This window comes from Nesoenas mayeri, assembly GCF_963082525.1.
Source record: "Nesoenas mayeri genome assembly, chromosome: 2".
NCBI lineage: Eukaryota > Metazoa > Chordata > Aves > Columbiformes > Columbidae > Nesoenas > Nesoenas mayeri.
Window position 1 is genome coordinate 441,935 of NC_137543.1, and position 20,840 is coordinate 462,774.

Below are 20,840 nucleotides of genomic sequence, written 5' to 3' on the forward strand. Positions count from 1 at the left end.
TGGATGGATGGGTGGATGGATGGATGGATGGATGGATGGGTGGATGGATGGATGGATATATGGCACAGCACGGACATGGCCAGTGCTGTGTGGGTCCCACAACACATGGAGACTATGGAAGCTCCATGGAGAGCTGGAAAGCACGGTGTGTGAGTAAAGTGAGTGTACAGGGCAGTGACCGTCCCTGTGCTGGGCCTGAGGAGGCCAAACCCGAATCCTGGGGGCAGCTCTGGGCTCCTCACACCAAGAAACCCTTGAGGTGCTGGAGCGAGTGCAGAGAAAGGAACGGAGCTGGTGAGGGCCTGGAGCACAATGTGATGGAGACTGAGGGACCTGGGGGTTCAGCTGGAGAACAGGAGCTGAGGGGAGACCTTCTGATCTCTGACCTGCCTGAAAGGAGCTTGGAGCCAGGGGGGTCGGGCTCTGCTCCCCAAGAACAAGCGCCAGGAGCAGAGGAAACGGCCTCAAGTTGCCCAGGGGAGGCTGAGGTTGGATCTGGGAACAATTTCTTCCCCAAAGGGCTGTGGGGCATTGAACAGGCTGCCCAGGGCAGTGCTGGAGTCACCAGCCCTGGAGGGCTGGACAGACGTGGAGATGCGGTGCTTAGGGACACAGGTTAGTGGTGGACTGGGCAGTGTTGGGTTAATGGTTGGACTTGAACACAGAACCATAGAATCATTCTGGTTGTAAGAGACCCTCAAGGTCATCAAGCCCAACCATAACCTCACTGTAGCACTAAACCATGTCCCTAAGCAGCTCGTCTATAGCCTTTAAACACCTCCGGGATGGTGACTCAACCACTGCCCTGGGCAGATCCTGATGGTCTCTTCCAACCAAGATGATTCTGACTCCGTATGTCAGTGTTCCTGAGGCATGAGAAAACAGATGAGAAAAAGAATAAAAATACCATTCTCACTACACCTCCCACACCACAGCATCCATACTTCATTTAAACCTGGATGAGAAAATAGGACAAAACATTTCACCGCAATGATGTCAGATATGCCGGGCTGACTCCTGCCTTCAGAAACGCTAAAGACAGAGGCTGAATAGGCTGTACCGGAGTGCTTGTGGAGCCACTTAAAAGCTAAACCTGATGTTGGTGGGTTACTGAAAAGGAAAGAAAACAGTACAGAGATACTCTGAATAGAAGCAGAAATATAAAAAAGAGGAGTTTAAAAAAAAAATAAAGGAAAAATACCAGCAGCACAAGAATTATTCACAAGAGCTTCATTCATCAGCAATGCAATAACAAAGAAAAAATGCCAAAGGTTATAAAAATTATTTTCTAACGATACTGAGGAAATAAAGACCAGTGTCCGGGTCGGGCACACAGCGGCGCAGGAGCTGCATGTAGGTGAGGTTCTCATGGGTGTTGGGGTCGAAGAAGCCCTTGGTGTCGTCGCTGGGGTCGGACAGCACCTGGTTCATCTCCTGGTCGAAGTAGCCGCGCTGGTAGGCGGCTTCCACGGGCAGCCGGTGGCTGTGCACGGGGTCGATGATGCCGCCGGTGGCGATCTGGGCCTCCAGCAGGCGGATGCCGTGCTCCTTGACGATGAGCTCCTTCTTCATGGCCTGGAACAGGGAGATCTTGTCGCCCGTGTAGGGGTCGGTGTAGCCGGTCACGGCCCTCTCTGCCGACAGCAGCTTCTCGTGCAGCTCGCTGCCCACCAGCCCGCAGGAGACGGCCTCGTCCACAGAGAGCTTCTGGTTGGTGAGCGGGTCGACCATGAAGCCGGTGGCCGCCTGCGCCTCCAGCAGCACCAGCGCCGTGCCCTGCCTCAGGATGCCCTTCCACATGGCCGCGTAGATGCTCATCTTCTCCATCTTGCTGGGGTCAGCCTTGGAGGGCACCAGCACGCCGGCGATGCAGCCCGTGCCGTCCAGGTAGCGCTTGACGGAGGCCATCTGCGTCACCTCCTGCACCGTCTTGGAGCCCTGCACCAGGTCGGCCAGCGTGTCCTTGTCGATGATGCCCGAGTCCAGCAGGTCCGAGGCCGTCACCTGCCTCCTGAGGCCCTTGAACGTGACGGTGCTGCTGCGCTTCTCCGCCTCCTGGACGAGGCCGGTGAGGAGCCCGGCCAACGGCTCCAGCGCCAGGCTCCCGGACCTCACCTGCGCCAGCAGCTCCAGCCTCTTGGCCTCGGACACGTACTTGGAGAAGAGCAGCTCCCACAGGGACACCTTCCTGCCCTGGAAGCTGCCGACCGAGACCTGGACGCTGTACGACTTGAGGGACCGCTCCAGCTCCCGCTCCTGCTCCAGCTCCAGCTCCCGCTCATGCTGGGAGGTCAAGGAATCGCCATTCTGGGCCAGTGCTGGTGCCGGTGCCTTCTGCTGCGTTGGCTTGTCGGCCGGGGTGGCACCGTGTCCCTCAGCCCCGGTGACCATGGCGGTGAGGAGGGTGATCATCTCGTTGATGGTGAGCGTGCCCACCTTGTACCTGCGGAGCAGGTCCTGGCGCCGGTGGTCGGGGACGTAGCGGGAGAAGAGCAGGTCCCAGACGGTGACGCTCTGGCCCTGGAAGAGCCCCACGCTGAGGCTGGTGCGGGCGGCCTGCAGGGCTTGGCGCGCGTCCTCGCTCAGCTGGTAGAGCACGGAGCCCTTGTCCATCAGCTGCAGCATGAGCAGCCCCGTGTCCGGGTCGGGCACGCAGCGGCGCAGGAGCTGCATGTAGGTGAGGTTCTCGTGGGTGTTGGGGTCGAAGAAGCCCTTGGTGTCGTCGCTGGGGTCGGACAGCACCTGGTTCATCTCCTGGTCGAAGTAGCCGCGCTGGTAGGCGGCTTCCACGGGCAGCCGGTGGCTGTGCACGGGGTCGATGATGCCGCCGGTGGCGATCTGGGCCTCCAGCAGGCGGATGCCGTGCTCCTTGACGATGAGCTCCTTCTTCATGGCCTGGAACAGGGAGATCTTGTCGCCCGTGTAGGGGTCGGTGTAGCCGGTCACGGCCCTCTCTGCCGACAGCAGCTTCTCGTGCAGCTCGCTGCCCACCAGCCCGCAGGAGACGGCCTCGTCCACAGAGAGCTTCTGGTTGGTGAGCGGGTCGACCATGAAGCCGGTGGCCGCCTGCGCCTCCAGCAGCACCAGCGCCGTGCCCTGCCTCAGGATGCCCTTCCACATGGCCGCGTAGATGCTCATCTTCTCCGTCTTGCTGGGGTCAGCCTTGGAGGGCACCAGCACGCCGGCGATGCTGCCCGTGCCGTCCAGGTAGCGCTTGACGGAGGCCATCTGCGTCACCTCCTGCACCGTCTTGGAGCCCTGCACCAGGTCGGCCAGCGTGTCCTTGTCGATGATGCCCGAGTCCAGCAGGTCCGAGGCCGTCACCTGCCTCCTGAGGCCCTTGAACGTGACGGTGCTGCTGCGCTTCTCCGCCTCCTGGACGAGGCCGGTGAGGAGCCCGGCCAACGGCTCCAGCGCCAGGCTCCCGGACCTCACCTGCGCCAGCAGCTCCAGCCTCTTGGCCTCGGACACGTACTTGGAGAAGAGCAGCTCCCACAGGGACACCTTCCTGCCCTGGAAGCTGCCGACCGAGACCTGGATGCTGTAGGACTTGAGGGACCGCTCCAGCTCCAGCTCCAGCTCCCGCTCCAGCTCACACTCATGCTGGGAGCTCAAGGAATCGCCATTCTGGGCCAGTGCTGGTGCCGGTGCCTCCTGCTGTGTCTGTGTGTCTGCTGGGGCGGCACCATGTCCCTCAGCCCCGGTGACGATGGCGGTGAGGAGGGTGATCATCTCGTTGATGCTGAGTGTGCCCACCTTGTACCTGCGGAGCAGGTCCTGGCGCCGGTGGTCGGGGACGTAGCGGGAGAAGAGCAGGTCCCAGACGGTGACGCTCTGGCCCTGGAAGAGCCCCACGCTGAGGCTGGTGCGGGCGGCCTGCAGGGCTTGGCGCGCGTCCTCGCTCAGCTGGTAGAGCACGGAGCCCTTGTCCATCAGCTGCAGCATGAGCAGCCCCGTGTCCGGGTCGGGCACGCAGCGGCGCAGGAGCTGCATGTAGGTGAGGTTCTCGTGGGTATTGGGGTCGAAGAAGCCCTTGGTGTCGTCGCTGGGGTCGGACAGCACCTGGTTCATCTCCTGGTCGAAGTAGCCGCGCTGGTAGGCGGCTTCCACGGGGAGCCGGTGGCTGTGCACGGGGTCGATGATGCCGCCGGTGGCGATCTGGGCCTCCAGCAGGCGGATGCCGTGCTCCTTGACGATGAGCTCCTTCTTCATGGCCTGGAACAGGGAGATCTTGTCGCCCGTGTAGGGGTCGGTGTAGCCGGTCACGGCCCTCTCTGCCGACAGCAGCTTCTCGTGCAGCTCGCTGCCCACCAGCCCGCAGGAGACGGCCTCGTCCACAGAGAGCTTCTGGTTGGTGAGCGGGTCGACCATGAAGCCGGTGGCCGCCTGCGCCTCCAGCAGCACCAGCGCCGTGCCCTGCCTCAGGATGCCCTTCCACATGGCCGCGTAGATGCTCATCTTCTCCGTCTTGCTGGGGTCAGCCTTGGAGGGCACCAGCACGCCGGCGATGCAGCCCGTGCCGTCCAGGTAGCGCTTGACGGAGGCCATCTGCGTCACCTCCTGCACCGTCTTGGAGCCCTGCACCAGGTCGGCCAGCGTGTCCTTGTCGATGATGCCCGAGTCCAGCAGGTCCGAGGCCGTCACCTGCCTCCTGAGGCCCTTGAACGTGACGGTGCTGCTGTGCTTCTCCGCCTCCTGGACGAGGCCGGTGAGGAGCCCGGCCAACGGCTCCAGCGCCAGGCTCCCGGACCTCACCTGCGCCAGCAGCTCCAGCCTCTTGGCCTCGGACACGTACTTGGAGAAGAGCAGCTCCCACAGGGACACCTTCCTGCCCTGGAAGCTGCCGACCGAGACCTGGACGCTGTACGACTTGAGGGACCGCTCCAGCTCCCGCTCCTGCTCCAGCTCCAGCTCCCGCTCATGCTGGGAGGTCAAGGAATCGCCATTCTGGGCCAGTGCTGGTGCCGGTGCCTTCTGCTGCGTTGGCTTGTCGGCCGGGGTGGCACCGTGTCCCTCAGCCCCGGTGACCATGGCGGTGAGGAGGGTGATCATCTCGTTGATGGTGAGCGTGCCCACCTTGTACCTGCGGAGCAGGTCCTGGCGCCGGTGGTCGGGGACGTAGCGGGAGAAGAGCAGGTCCCAGACGGTGACGCTCTGGCCCTGGAAGAGCCCCACGCTGAGGCTGGTGCGGGCGGCCTGCAGGGCTTGGCGCGCGTCCTCGCTCAGCTGGTAGAGCACGGAGCCCTTGTCCATCAGCTGCAGCATGAGCAGCCCCGTGTCCGGGTCGGGCACGCAGCGGCGCAGGAGCTGCATGTAGGTGAGGTTCTCGTGGGTGTTGGGGTCGAAGAAGCCCTTGGTGTCGTCGCTGGGGTCGGACAGCACCTGGTTCATCTCCTGGTCGAAGTAGCCGCGCTGGTAGGCGGCTTCCACGGGCAGCCGGTGGCTGTGCACGGGGTCGATGATGCCGCCGGTGGCGATCTGGGCCTCCAGCAGGCGGATGCCGTGCTCCTTGACGATGAGCTCCTTCTTCATGGCCTGGAACAGGGAGATCTTGTCGCCCGTGTAGGGGTCGGTGTAGCCGGTCACGGCCCTCTCTGCCGACAGCAGCTTCTCGTGCAGCTCGCTGCCCACCAGCCCGCAGGAGACGGCCTCGTCCACAGAGAGCTTCTGGTTGGTGAGCGGGTCGACCATGAAGCCGGTGGCCGCCTGCGCCTCCAGCAGCACCAGCGCCGTGCCCTGCCTCAGGATGCCCTTCCACATGGCCGCGTAGATGCTCATCTTCTCCATCTTGCTGGGGTCAGCCTTGGAGGGCACCAGCACGCCGGCGATGCAGCCCGTGCCGTCCAGGTAGCGCTTGACGGAGGCCATCTGCGTCACCTCCTGCACCGTCTTGGAGCCCTGCACCAGGTCGGCCAGCGTGTCCTTGTCGATGATGCCCGAGTCCAGCAGGTCCGAGGCCGTCACCTGCCTCCTGAGGCCCTTGAACGTGACAGTGCTGCTGCGCTTCTCCGCCTCCTGGACGAGGCCGGTGAGGAGCCCGGCCAACGGCTCCAGCGCCAGGCTCCCGGACCTCACCTGCGCCAGCAGCTCCAGCCTCTTGGCCTCGGACACGTACTTGGAGAAGAGCAGCTCCCACAGGGACACCTTCCTGCCCTGGAAGCTGCCGACCGAGACCTGGATGCTGTAGGACTTGAGGGACCGCTCCAGCTCCAGCTCCCGCTCCCGCTCCAGCTCCCCCTCATGCTGGGAGGTCAAGGAATCGCCATTCTGGGCCGGTGCTGGTGCCGGTGCCTCCTGCTGTGTCTCTGTGTCGGCCAGGGCGTCGCCGTGTCCCTCAGCCCCAGTGACGATGGCGGTGAGGAGGGTGATCATCTCGTTGATGGTGAGCGTGCCCACCTTGTACCTGCGGAGCAGGTCCTGGCGCCGGTGGTCGGGGACGTAGCGGGAGAAGAGCAGGTCCCAGACGGTGACGCTCTGGCCCTGGAAGAGCCCCACGCTGAGGCTGGTGCGGGCGGCCTGCAGGGCTTGGCGCGCGTCCTCGCTCAGCTGGTAGAGCACGGAGCCCTTGTCCATCAGCTGCAGCATGAGCAGCCCCGTGTCCGGGTCGGGCACGCAGCGGCGCAGGAGCTGCATGTAGGTGAGGTTCTCGTGGGTGTTGGGGTCGAAGAAGCCCTTGGTGTCGTCGCTGGGGTCGGACAGCACCTGGTTCATCTCCTGGTCGAAGTAGCCGCGCTGGTAGGCGGCTTCCACGGGCAGCCGGTGGCTGTGCACGGGGTCGATGATGCCGCCGGTGGCGATCTGGGCCTCCAGCAGGCGGATGCCGTGCTCCTTGACGATGAGCTCCTTCTTCATGGCCTGGAACAGGGAGATCTTGTCGCCCGTGTAGGGGTCGGTGTAGCCGGTCACGGCCCTCTCTGCCGACAGCAGCTTCTCGTGCAGCTCGCTGCCCACCAGCCCGCAGGAGACGGCCTCGTCCACAGAGAGCTTCTGGTTGGTGAGCGGGTCGACCATGAAGCCGGTGGCCGCCTGCGCCTCCAGCAGCACCAGCGCCGTGCCCTGCCTCAGGATGCCCTTCCACATGGCCGCGTAGATGCTCATCTTCTCCGTCTTGCTGGGGTCAGCCTTGGAGGGCACCAGCACGCCGGCGATGCAGCCCGTGCCGTCCAGGTAGCGCTTGACGGAGGCCATCTGCGTCACCTCCTGCACCGTCTTGGAGCCCTGCACCAGGTCGGCCAGCGTGTCCTTGTCGATGATGCCCAAGTCCAGCAGGTCCGAGGCCGTCACCTGCCTCCTGAGGCCCTTGAACGTGACGGTGCTGCTGCGCTTCTCCGCCTCCTGGACGAGGCCGGTGAGGAGCTCGGTCAACTGCTCCAGCGCCAGACTCCCGGACCTCACCTGCGCCAGCAGCTCCAGCCTCTTGGCCTCGGACACGTACTTGGAGAAGAGCAGCTCCCACAGGGAGACCTTCCTGCCCTGGAAGCTGCCAACCGAGACCTGGATGCTGTAGGACTTGAGGGACTGCTCCAGCTCCAGCTCCCGCTCCAGCTCCCCCTCATGCTGGGAGGTCAAGGAATCGCCATTCTGGGCCAGTGCTGGTGCCGGTGCCTCCTGCTGTGTCTCTGTGTCGGCCAGGGCGTCGCCGTGTCCCTCAGCCCCAGTGACGATGGCGGTGAGGAGGGTGATCATCTCGTTGATGGTGAGCGTGCCCACCTTGTACCTGCGGAGCAGGTCCTGGCGCCGGTGGTCGGGGACGTAGCGGGAGAAGAGCAGGTCCCAGACGGTGACGCTCTGGCCCTGGAAGAGCCCCACGCTGAGGCTGGTGCGGGCGGCCTGCAGGGCTTGGCGCGCGTCCTCGCTCAGCTGGTAGAGCACGGAGCCCTTGTCCATCAGCTGCAGCATGAGCAGCCCCGTGTCCGGGTCGGGCACGCAGCGCCGCAGGAGCTGCATGTAGGTGAGGTTCTCGTGGGTGTTGGGGTCGAAGAAGCCCTTGGTGTCGTCGCTGGGGTCGGACAGCACCTGGTTCATCTCCTCGTCGAAGTAGCCGCGCTGGTAGGCGGCTTCCACGGGGAGCCGGTGGCTGTGCACGGGGTCGATGATGCCGCCGGTGGCGATCTGGGCCTCCAGCAGGCGGATGCCGTGCTCCTTGACGATGAGCTCCTTCTTCATGGCCTGGAACAGGGACATCTTTTGCCCCGTGCAGGGGTGGGTGTACCCTGTCACGGCTTTCTCTGCAGAAAGAAGTTTCTTTTGCAGCTCGCTGCCCACCAGCCCGCGAGAGACGGCCTCGTCCACAGAGAGCTTCTGGTTGGTGAGCGGGTCGACCATGAAGCCGGTGGCCGCCTGCGCCTCCAGCAGCACCAGCGCCGTGCCCTGCCTCAGGATGCCCTTCCACATGGCCGCGTAGATGCTCATCTTCTCCATCTTGCCGGGGTTGGCTTTGGAGGGCACCAGCACGCCGGCGATGCTCCCAGTTCCCTCGAGGTATCTTCTCACAGTCTCCATTTGCGCTATTTCTTGTGCCGACTCTTTTCCTTCATTTAGTTTTTCCATTGTTTCTTCTGTGATTATCTTAGCGCTGAGAAGCTCTGATGCTGTCACTTGTTGTCTGAGTCCTTGGAACCAGACGTCACTTCTGTCCTCTTCTTTTTCCTTAATGATTTTTAGTATCGTGTCAATGATTCTCTGTAGAATGTGATGGGATTCCTCTTTATATTTTTTCACCAGCTCTTTTCTCTTCTCTTCTGTGATGTACTCAGAACAGAGCAGTTCCCACAGTGACAACACTTGTCCTTTATATTTTCCAACAGGTACTTGTACCTTCGTACATAACAGGGCGTTTTTTGTTTGCTCATCGATGTAGAAATAGTCAGCTGCTCTTTCCATGACCTGCAGCAGGTGCAATCCGGTGTCGCTGTCTTTGGAACACCTCTGCAGGAGCTGGCTGTAACTGATTTTCTCGTGAGTGTTGGGATCTATAAAACCTTTGCTGCCATGATCTGGATCAGAAAGCAGCAGAAACATATCCTCGTCCAAGCACCCGCGCCGGTAGGCCACCTCGACGGGCAGGCGGTGGCTGTGCACGGGGTCGATGATGCCGCCGGTGGCGATCTGGGCCTCCAGCAGGCGGATCCCGTCCTCCTTCCCCGTTATCTTTTGCTTTATGGCCTGGAAAAGGGATATTTTGTTTCCTGTGCGAGGGTCTGTGTGTCCTGTCACAGCTTTCTCTGCCGACAGCAGCTTCTCGTGCAGCTCGCTGCCCACCAGCCCGCAGGACACGGCCTCGTCCACAGAGAGCTGCCGATTCTTCTGCGGGTCGATGAGAAATCCAGTGGCAGCCTGTGCCTCCAGCAGCCCCAGGGCACACTGCTCCGTGAGGAGACCCTTCTCCAGCGCCTGGTAGATGCTCATCTTCTCCTTCCTTGATGGGAGCAGAACCCCGGCAATGCATCCGGTGCCATCCAGGTACCTTCTGATGGTCTCCCTCTTTGTGAGGCTGCCGAGCGTGAGACTCCCATCCTGCAGCTGATCAAGAGTTTTCTTGTCGATTATCTCGGAGTTAAATAATTCCGCGACGGACACATCCCCCCGGAGTCCTTTAACCTTGAGGGCTTCAGCTTTTCGCTCTGTATCCTCAATTATTTTGAGGATGAGCGCTATAAGCTCTTCCAATGTGAGGGTTTTGGATTTGTACTGCATCACCAGTTCTTTCTTTTTCTGCTCAGAGACATAATGAGAACAGAGGATTTCCCAGACAGAAACTCTTTGGTCCTTAAACTTCCCAACTCTGACTTCAAGAGGCGTTGAGCGCAAAGCCTGTTTTGTAAGCTCATCAATGTAGAAGTACTTTCCTCCTTCCTGTACAACTTGTAGCATGTACAACCCCGTCTCTGGATCCTGGACACATCTCTCCAGGAGCTGCATGTAGGTGAGGTTCTCGTGGGTGTTGGGGTCGAAGAAGCCCTTGGTGTCGTCGCTGGGGTCGGACAGCACCTGGTTCATCTCCTGGTTGAAGTACCCGCGCCGGTAGGCCACCTCCACGGGGATGCGGTGGCTGTGCACGGGGTCGATGATGCCGCCGGTGGCGATCTGGGCCTCCAGCAGGCGGATGCCGTGGCTCTTCACAATCAGCTCTTGGTTCATCGCTTCAAATAGGGATATCTGGGCTTTCGTGTAGGGGTCGGTGTAGCCCGTCACGGCTCTTTCTGCAGAGAGCAGCTTTTCAAAAATCTCCCCTCCAATCAGACCAGCAGTTAATGCCTCTTCCACCGAATACTTCTTGTTCTGCTCCGGGTCGATGATGAAGCCGGTGGCCGCCTGTGCCTCCAGCAGCACCAGCGCTGTCCCTGGCCGCAGGATGCCCTTCCACATGGCCTGGTAGATGCTCATCTTCTCGTTGCTCGGTTGTATAAGGACCCCTGCGATGAAATTGCTGCCCTCCAGGTACCTGCGCACGGAGTCCATCTCAGTGACTTCTTTGACCGTTTTCTTCCCCTGGTTGAGCTCATCGAGGGTTTTTTTGTCTATCAGTTGAGACTGGAAGAGGTCACTGGCAGACACTCTCTTCCGCAGGCCCTGGAATGCAAACTTCTTGCCTTGCGTCTCCGTCTCCTTGATGATGGTGGTGACAATGGTTACGATTTCATGCAGTACTTCAGCTTTCTCATCCTTGTACTTTTGCACCAGCTCTCTCCTCTTGCTGTCCAAGAGGTATTCAGAGTTGAGGAGGTCCCAGACTGACACGGTCTGTCCTTTGAACCGCCCTATGTTGACACAAACCGTCACAGACTTCAGCACCTCCATGGTTTGTTCGTCCACACAAAACACGGCGTTTTCTGACAGAGGAAGGAGCCAGAGGCCTGACTCGGCCTCCTGGGTGCACCTGTCCTTCAGCTGCTGGTAGGTCACGTTCTCCTTGGTGTTTGGATCAAAAAAGACCTTGGTGGTGTCGTTCAGCTGAGAGAGGGTCTGGTTCAGGTCCTCGTCGTAGAAGCCGTACCTGCGGGCGGCCTGCAGCGGAAGGTGGTGGTGGTGGACGGGATCGATGACCCCCCCGGTGGCCAGCTGGGCCTCGAGCAGGGGAACAGCGTCTCCCAGGGGGATCAGCTCTTTCCTGAGCGCTTGGCACACCGAGATGGAGCTCTCGGTGTAGGGGTCTGTGTACCCGGTCACTGCCCTCTCAGCCAGGAGCAGTTTCTCGGTGAGCTCCTCGCCAACCACGCCGGCTTTCACGGCATCCCTCACGCTGAGTCTGCGGTTGGTGGCCGTGTCCGTCAGGTACCCGGTGGCTGCCTGAGCTTCCAGCAGCCGCAGAGCAGCCCCAGGGAGGAGGAGATTGTTCTTCATGGCATCGTACAAGCTCATCTTCTTCTTGGATGCCTCTACAAACACCCCGGCGATGCTGCCTGTGCCCTGCAGGTACCTCCTCACGCTCTCCATCGCAGCCACCTCCTCGGGAGTTCTTATGCCCTGAGCCAGCTCCTCAAACACCTTCTCAGAGATGATGCCGGCATCCAGCAGCCAGACAACGGGGACGCTGCCCCGCAAGCCCTCCAGGGTGATGTGGCTGCAGGCCTGCATCTCCATCTCCCTGACCAGCCGGAGGACAAGAGCAACCAGCTGCTGCAGCGACAGCTCCTCAGAGCGGAACCTCTCCACGAAGTCGCTCCTCTGCTCCTCAGTGAAATACCCGAGGTGGATCAGCTCCCAGAGGGACACCCCTTTTTCCTTCACCACAGTCTCCTTAAAAATGCGTTGGATTTGCTCGTCGGTGTGGGCTGGGGCAGCCGCCTGTGCCAGAGGCAGCAGGTGGAAGCCGGAGATCTCGTCCTTCTGGCAGCGCTTGATGAGCTCGGCGTAGGTCACGGTCTCCCTGCTGTCCGGGACGCAGAAGGCTCTGTTGTCATCGCCGGGCGTAGAAAGGGCCTTGCTCGTGTCCTCGTCCAGGCACCCTCGCTTCTGCGCAGATTCTGTGGGGATGTGGTGGCCACATGTTGGGTCGATGATGCCTCCTGTAGCCATCTGCACCTCCATCAGCTGCATGGCCTGTTTGTCGGCAATCAGGCCCTTCTTCATCGCCTGGAAGAGAGGGATCTTCTTGCCCGTGAAAGGATCTTTGTAGCCTGTTACAGCCCCTTCTGCGTGTTGCAGCTTCTCGTGGACGTCTGGCCCGATGACTCCCTCCTTGACGGCGTCATCCACAGAGAGTTTCTGGTTGTTCACAGGGTCAATGATGAAGCCCGTGGCAGCCTGGGCCTCCAGCAGCGGGAGAGCCACTCCTGGCACCATGAGGTTTTTCTTCATGGCCTCGTAAATGCTTATCCTCTGGTTTGACGGTTGGAGCACGATCCCCCCGATGCTGCCGGAGCCATAGAGGTACTTTCTGACTGAGTCCATGTGCAGGACTTGCTCTGGTGTGACGGACCCCTCCAGCACCTTCTCAAACAGGACCTTGTCAATGACTCCCGTTTCCATCAGGTGGTAGGCGCTGACGCTGCCCCGCATGGCTGGGAACTTGATGGGGGCCCATTTCTTCATCTCCTCCTCTAACATGACTCGAATCTGCTCCAGGGTGAGTTTCCGCAGCTGGTAGTGGTTGAATATCTCCCGGCGCCGCCCCTCGCTGAAGTACTCGGAGTTGAGCAGGTCCCACACAGACACCTTCTCCCCCCGCAGCCGCCCAAACCTGACGGGCAGCCAGGAGCTCCTGAACACCCGCCTGGTGGCATCGTCGATGAACTGGCGCTTCCTGCTGTTCAGGGGCAGGAGGCAGAGCCCGGTGGACGGCTCGGTGATGCACTTCTCCTTCAGCTGCAGGTACGTGAGGTTCTCGTGCGTGTTGGGGTCGAAGAAGCCCTTGGTGTCGTCGCTGGGGTCAGAAAGGATGACGTTCATCTTCTTGTCAAAGTAGCCGCGCCGGTAGGCCACCTCCACGGGGATGCGGTGGCTGTTGATGGGGTCGATGATGCCGCCGGTGGCGATCTGGGCCTCCAGCAGGCGGATGGCGTGATCCTTGACGATGAGCTCCTTGGTCATGGCCTGGAACAGGGAGATCTTGTCGCCCGTGTAGGGATCTCTGTAGCCAGTGACGGATTTCTCTGCGGACAGTAGCTTGTCGTAAACATCTGGGCCAATGACGTTCGTTCTTAAGGCCTCATCCACAGAATACCTTTTGTTGGCAGCTGGGTCAATGATGAATCCCGTAGCAGCCTGTGCCTCCAGGAGGATCAGAGACGTTCCTGGCCTCAAAAGTCCTTTCCGCTTGGCCTGGTAGATGCTGATCTTCTCCTGGGAGTCAGGAAGGAGGAGCCCACCGATGCTACCGGTCCCTTGCAGGTACTTCTTGACTGTGTCCATGCTGACAACCTCTTTGGCTGACGTTTCTCCCTCCTTCAGTTTCTTGAACAGATCTTGGTTGATGATTTCAGAGCTCAGGAGCTGGTCGGCTGTCACCCGGTCCCTCAGTCCCTCGAAGGTGACGTTAGCGGTGGAAGCCACCTCCTCGATGGTGGCACTGACCGCCTTACCCAGTTCTTGCATGGAGAGAGTTCCTGCGAGGTACTGCTGGGCAAGAGCAGCTCTTTGCTGGGCCTGGATGTAGTCTGAGAAGAGGAGTTTCCAGAGGGACACTGACTTTCCCTTGAATTTACCTGCGGCGACAGATACCTTCGTGTTCTCTAGAGCTGTTTGGCTGCTGTGGTCAAAGAAGAGCTGGGCTCCCTCGGATCCTTCTCTGCTGTCTCCACCAAGTGGCAGCAGCAGGAGCCCGGTGTTGGGGTCGGTGACGCAGCGCTTGAGCAGCTCTGCGTAGAGCAGCTTCTCCTTGGAGCTGGGGTCGAGGAACCCCCTCATGTCCTCGGTGGGGCTGGAGAGGAGCTGTCTGGTGGCCTCATCCAGGTACCCCCACCTGCAGGCTGTCTCTGTGGGGACACGGAGGTGCCTGCCTGGAGCGATTATACCGCCTGTGGCCATCTGAGCCTCCAGAAGGCAAATGCCGTGATCTCTGGGGACAAAGCCCTTCCCGATGGCTTGGAACAGAGAGAGCATTTCTCCAGTGGAGGGGTCCCTGTAGCCAGTGATGGTCTTCTCTGCTGAAGACAGTTTCTCATGAAGCTCTGGGCCGATGAGACCCACCCTGACAGCCTCATCAACCGAGTAGCTCTTGTTCTTTATGGGGTCCACCAGGCTGCCGGTGGACGCCTGGACCTGCAGGAGCGCCAGGGCAGCCCCGGGCAGGAGCAGATGCTCCCTCAGCGCCTGGTAAAGGCTTTTCCGCTCGCCGGAGGGCAGTACGACGCCGGCCACGCTCCTCGTCCCACGCAGGAACTGCCCAACGGACGCGTCCTCTGCCACCTCCTGGGCAGAAACTCTTCCCTCCTCAAGAGCTCGGAACGTGTCGGCGCTGACGATGCCGGCGTCCAGCAGCTCCCTGCTGCTCACCCTCCCGCCCAGCCCCGCCAGCGTGGTTTGCAGGGGCAACAGCAGGAAGCCCGAGGCCGGATCAACAACGCAGCTCTTCATGAGCTCCATGTAGCTGACCCTCTCCATAGTGCTGGGGTTGAGGAACCCTTTGCTCTCCTCATTGCTGGGGTCAGAGAGGACCTGTCTCATCTCTTCATCTAAATACCCCCTCTCGCAGGCAACGTCTGCCGGGAGCCGGTGGCCGGTGGCCGGGTCGATGATGCCTCCGGTTGCAACCTGGGCCCCCAGCAGCCGGGAGCCTTGTTCCCTCCCCAGCAGCTCCTTCTGCACCGCCTGGTACAGCGAGATTTTCTCCTCGGTGTAGGGGTCCAGGAAGCCGGTGGCCGCTTTCTCGGCGGTGAGCAGCTTCTCCTTCAGCTCCAGCCCCACCAGCCCCAGCTGCACGGCTTCTGCCACGGACACCTGCCGCTGCGCCACCGGGTCAACGATGGAGCCTGTGGCCGCCTGGGCCTCCAGAAGAAAGAGTGCCGGATCCAGACTCAGAAGATGCTCTCTGGTGGCATCATAGAAGCTCATGATCTTCTTTGAAGACCCTACACAGACTCCGGCGATGCTGCCAGCTGCCTTGCCAGGAGCACCCATCACCGGCACGTCCCCGCCAGCTGCCTGCTTCTGTTTTCCAGGCAGCCTGTCCTGGCGCGGACGGTCTGCTCCTGGCACCTTGTCCTGGTGAGCGATGGGGACAGCGTGGCCGTTCACCGCTGGCTGGCTCTCCATCCTTGCACTGCGCTCCTCTCACAGCTCTCGAGACTCTGGAGAGGGGAGAGAATGGGAAAGCCCAGTGAGAAATCAGCTTTTGTGTGGTTTGCATGCGAAATATGGGGGGAAAAAGCTGAAGAAACACTTCTGAGGCAGGAGGACGTAACAGCCAAAGGCTGAGCATGGCCAGGGCACTGTGTGTGTCCCCAGCATGCTGAGCCAGGCCTGGCAGAGGCGAGCAGCCCCTGCTTCCTGCGCTGGGCTTGCTGGGTGCACAAGGACACGTCGCCATGAGCCGCTGGAGCAGAGGCACCCATGGGACCAGGGGGCACTGGGCTGGCTCTGGTGAGGTGCAGAGTTCCCACGAGCTGTCACACGTGTGGCCAACAGCCTGTGCAGGGCTTGTCTCAAGGTCTGGATGGAGCTGGGCTTGGGCAGAGCACCAGCCAAAAGCAGGACCCCCAGGGAGCACCGGCGCGCTGGGGCTGCTGCTGGTGCCGGCACCGGGAAAAGCAGCGGCTGGTCTGTCTGCCGGGGCCGAGCTGCCGGAGCAGGTTGAGAGAAGGGAGCGGAGCTGGTGAGGGGCTGGAGCACAATGTGATGGAGACTGAGGGACCCGGGGGTTCAGCTGGAGAACAGGAGCTGAGGGGAGACCTTCTGATCTCTGAACTGCCTGAAAGGAGCTTGGAGCCAGGGGGGTCGGGCTCTGCTCCCCAGGAACAAGCGCCAGGAGCAGAGGAAACGGCCTCAAGTTGCCCAGGGAAGGCTGAGGTTGGATGTGGGAACAATTTCTTCCCCAAAGGGCTGTGGGGCATTGAACAGGCTGCCCAGGGCAGTGCTGGAGTCACCAGCCCTGGAGGGCTGGACAGATGGACATGAGGTGGGTTATGGTTGGACTCGGTGATATTGAGGGGCTTTTCCAACCCAAATGTTCCTGTGATTCCATGGCTCCATGGCACAGCACACGCTGCAGAGGCTCCTGCAGCACACTGTTCCTGTGCCTGGGACCTGGGGTCCCGGGGCTGGCAGCCGCTCCTGCAGCTGGGAGCGGGTTTGAGGTTTGGGGGCGGGCGGCCCTGCTGTGCGGGGCTGCAGACGTGTCTCCTGTTCCCTCCTGAGCCCCATCCCTGAACAGAACCTGTGGCACTGGTGCAGAGCAGCTGTGCCAGCCCTGTGCAGGCAGGTGAGGCCCGGCTCACGAGGCCTCATCCGCCAGCATCTCCGGTCCCAGCTCCAGGGCACGGGCAGAGCCGGGCTGGCCGGCACACGGAGGCAGAGCTGGCGAGCGCTGGCACAGCAGCTCCAAGGAGCGCCGGTGCCACACTGACCCTCCCGCGGCCGTGGCTCTGCTCGGGGATGGTGGGGACCAGCCCTATCTCTGGGGCACAGATCCTGCCCGGGGTTCACAGACCGACGTCCCTCCCTGTGCTGCCACAGCAAACACCGGGGCATGCGGGGCAGCGCGCCAGTGCTGTGCCAGTGCCACCAGTGCCACCAGTGCCATGCAGGTGCTGGCGGTGCCATGCCAGGGCCCTGCTCCCCTCGGGACCAGCCTCTCCACGGGCTCTGTGCCCCAGCCCGGCCCGTGTGCCCCAGCCCGGCCCGTGTGCCCCAGCCCGCCCCGCGCCCCCCGCCCGGCCCGGCACCTCCTGCTCCGCCCGGCTCCTGTCCCGGCGCGCTCCGGCGTCGCTGCGCGTCCCGGGGAAAGGGCCCAACGGCGCCGTCCGCCCTGTGATGTCAGCGCGAGCGGATCTGCCCAGGCAAAGGTGTTTGTGTTTGCAGGCTCAGGGCTGCACCCGGTGCCAAGAGGTGGGGACGGCGGGCGGGACGGTCCTGAGCCGCGCTGGGGAGCCGAGGAGCAGAGCGGGGCCGGGGCCGGGGGTCTCTGCCTGGTGGGAACGGCGAGGGGCTGCGCGTGGGCTGTGGTGGAGCAGGGGGTCCCTGCCTCGCTCCGTCCCGCAGGCTCACGCTGGGCACACGGCCCCGCGGTGCTGGCGCTGGGCAGCCCGCGCACACGTCCACCCGCGGGGGGGCTGGCAGCCCCTCACAGGCTCTGCCCACCCGGCCCCGGGTTGTGCCGCCCGCGGGGCTGGAAGCGCCGCTCCCGGCGCCGCCGCCCGGTGCTGGCGGAGGGACGCGGGCTTGGACGGCGCGGGCCGTGCCGCGCGTGGCGGAGCTGAGCTCAGCCCGGCGGTGCCGGGGCAGCGGGCGGGCAGTGCTGGGCGGGCTGCAGTACCGGGGAGCCTGGGCAGGTCCCAGACCCGAGCTGGCCGCGGGCGCCGGCGGGCAGAGGGGATTTGGGCTCTGCCGCTCGTGACACCGCACAGCTTGGACCCCCGATCCCGGCAGGGCTGGGCGCCGCGGCACGACCCCGGGGCTGAGGTGGAGCCCCTGCCCACCGCGGGCAGGGAGGAGGCAGCGGGCGTGCGGCACGGCGAGGGCGCCGCTCCCGTTCGTCAGCGGGCGTCAGCCCCATGGAAACTTTTAGTAACCGACTCTGCCTACCAAGCCGGGGAGCTCCTGGCGCAGGTTCAGGCGCTGGCGCCCGCACCCCTCCCCGTGGCCACGGTCTCTCCCCGACGCGGGCAGCTCGCCCTGGCAGCGGCACCGCCGCTCCGCGCCTTCGGCTTCTCTCAGCGACAGGGAATGTGCTGGTGTGAGCCCGGGATGTGCCACGCGTGTGCGCGGCCCCTTCACCCCCGGCACCGTGCGGCCGCGCAGCTCCTGGCCGTGAATCGCGGTACGAGGCTCTTCCCACACACCGCAGGGACACCCCGCACATCTGCACCCACAGCTGCCCCACGTCCCATGGACACCCTGCACATCTGCACCCACATATCTGCCCCACATCCCATGGACACCCCGCACATCTGCACCCACAGCTGCCCCACGTCCCATGAACACCCCGCATATCTATACCCACATATCTGCCCCACATCTTGTGAACACCCTGTACATCTGCACCCACATATCTGCCCACATCTCATGGACACCTCGCACATCTGCACCCAAATATCTGCCCCACATCTCATGGACACCACACACATCTGCACCCACAGCTGCCCCACTTCTCGTGGACACCCCACATCTGCTCCTACAGCTGTCCCACCTCCCAAGGACACCCCGCACATCTGCACCCACATATCTGCCCCACATCTCGTGAACACCCTGTACATCTCACCCACATATCTGCCCACACCTCGTGGACACCCTGCACATCTGCACCCAAATATCTGCCCAACATCTCGTGGACACCCCGCACATCTGCATCCACAGCTGCCCCATGTCTTATGGACACCTCATGCATCTGCATCCACAGCTGCTTTACATCCCACGGGTCACCCCACATCTGCTCCTACAGCTGTCCCACCTCCCACGGACACCCCGCACATCTGCACCCACATATCTGCCCCACATCCCATGGACACCCTGCACATCTGCACCCACATTCTGCCCCATGTCCCGTGGACATCGTTCAGATCTGCACCCATTCTGCCCCATGTCCCGTGGACACCCCACACCTGCACCCACAGTGTGCCCCTGCCTGGGGAGGGAGAGGCTGCTGGGGGCCCTTCGGAGGGACTGGGAGGAGGGACAGGTTTTACTGGTGGGGTGGGGGCACAGTTTCGGGAGGGGGTGGCGGAGGAGGGCGCAGCAGAGCTGGGGAGGGCTGGGGCTGCGGGTGGGAGCCTGGTGGGGCCGGGGGAGTCTATGGGGTCTCTGGTGGGACCGGCTGGGCTGGGGGTGTTTCAGGGGGAGGGGGAGCAGCACAGAAGTTGGCTGGGGCCGTGGCAGCAGGGTGGTGGGACAGGGACAGGGGCAGGGGCAGGGACAGGGACAGGGACAGGGACAGGGACAGGGACAGGGACAGGGACAGGGACAGGGACAGGGACAGGCAGGGTGCCGGGGCACTCGGGGACGCCCAGCGTTCCGGGCAGCGCTGGCTGCCCCGGAGCAGAGGCCGCGGTGCCGGCTCCCACCGACGGCTCCCGCCCCTCAGCTGCCGGGCAGGTGCTGGACGGGGCTGCTCCTCCGTGGGATGAGCCCACACCCGCCCACGGGGGCCGATCCCACCGCCCCGCGTACCCACCCCACCGGGTACCGCCGCGGTGCTGCTGGTCCGTGTGCCCTGCCCCACTGCCTGCCCTCCCCGCACCCGCGCCCCCGCGCCCCTCAGACCCCGAGGCAGCACAGGAGCCGTCCCACCCGTGTCACCCGCTGCCCCCGAGCCCCTCAGACCCCGAGGCAGCACAGACCTTATAACAGGAACTGTCCCACCCGTGTCACCCGCTGCCCCTGAGCCCCTCAGACCGCGAGGCAGCACAGGAGCCGTCCCACCCGTGTCACCTGCTGCCCCCGAGCCCCTCAGACCCCGAGGCAGCACAGGAGCCATCCCACCCGTGTCACCTGCTGCCCCTGAGCCCCTCAGACCCCGAGGTAGCACAGGAGCTGTCCCACCCGTGTCACCCGCTGCCCCCACGCCCCTCAGACCCCGAGGCAGCACAGGAGCCGTCCCACCCGTGTCACCTGCTGCTCCCGAGCCCCTCAGACCCCGAGGCAGCACAGACCTTGCAACAGGAACTGTCCCACCCGTGTCACCCGCTGCCCCCGAGCCCCTCAGACCCCGAGGCAGCACAGGAGCCGTCCCACCCGTGTCACCTGCTGCCCCTGAGCCCCTCAGACCCCAAGGCAGCACAGGAGCCGTCCCACCCGTGTCACCTGCTGCTCCCGAGCCCCTCAGACCCCGAGGCAGCACAGGCCATCCCACCCGTGTCACCTGCTGCCCCCGAGCCCCTCAGACCCCGAGGCAGCACAGGCCATCCCACCCGTGTCACCTGCTGCCCCCGAGCCCCTCAGACCCCGAGGCAGCACAGGCCATCCCACTCCTGTCGCCCACTGCCCGCTCCTGGGGCACACGGAGCCCCCTGTGCCCATCGCAGCCCCCAGGCAGCGCAGACCGGCCGCCGCAGGGTCCTGCCCGGCAGCCACCACCCCCCGTCTGGCTCCCAGGACAAGGCGGGACCCGTGCCCAGCACCCTCAGGCTGCGCTCAGCCGCGGTGCCCGCGGTGCCCGTCGTGCCACAGCACCGACCGCCCCCGCCCTGCGCCCGCTGTCCCACCCCGGCACCGGCTGCGGCCCGGGCAGCCCGGCGAGCGCCGGCAGCGCCGCATTCCTCGCATGCCCAGACCCGCCCGTGCGCCTCCGTGCCATGCGGCCCCTCGCAGCCCCGCGATGCCCCGCCGGGCCCCGCTCGGCCCGGCCGCTCCCACCTGCCGCGGTGGCCGCAGGACGCGCTCCCCGGCGCTGCCGCAGTCCCGCAGCTTCGCCGCCGCTTCCTGCCCGGACACGAGCAGGTTTAAAACCTTTCCCTTCCCCGCCCCTGGGATGACACACCGGCCCAGCCCTGCCCGAAACGCGGGCCAGCCCGCCCCACGCCCCCCGTGCCGTGCCGTGCCGTGCCGTGCCGGGGGTCCGGCCGCGGGTCCTGCAGCCGCGTCACCCTGCGCGGTGTCCCCAGGGGCGGCTGTGAGCGGGCGGGGGACGCGCTGCAGGGCGGGCAGGTGGCCCTGTCCCCAGAGCGGCCCTTGTGCCCTCCGCAAAGGACAGATCTCGGCCGGGCCAGCGTGCCTGCGCTGCTCTCGTCCCCAGCAGCCTCTGGCCT

The 20,840-nt window shown here is 63.5% G+C and overlaps 1 protein-coding gene across 1 annotated transcript; it reads right to left on the reverse strand.

Moving 5' to 3' along the window:
• Positions 1-871: 871 nt before the first annotated feature.
• Positions 872-15,195, reverse strand: EPPK1 (epiplakin 1; the record flags this gene model as incomplete). Its single annotated transcript, XM_080339455.1, has 1 exon — positions 872-15,195. The coding sequence occupies one exon, from the start codon at positions 15,193-15,195 to the stop codon at positions 1,282-1,284; it is 13,914 nt and encodes a 4,637-aa protein (XP_080195581.1). The 3' UTR covers positions 872-1,281.
• Between the last annotated feature and the right edge of the window lie 5,645 nt (positions 15,196-20,840).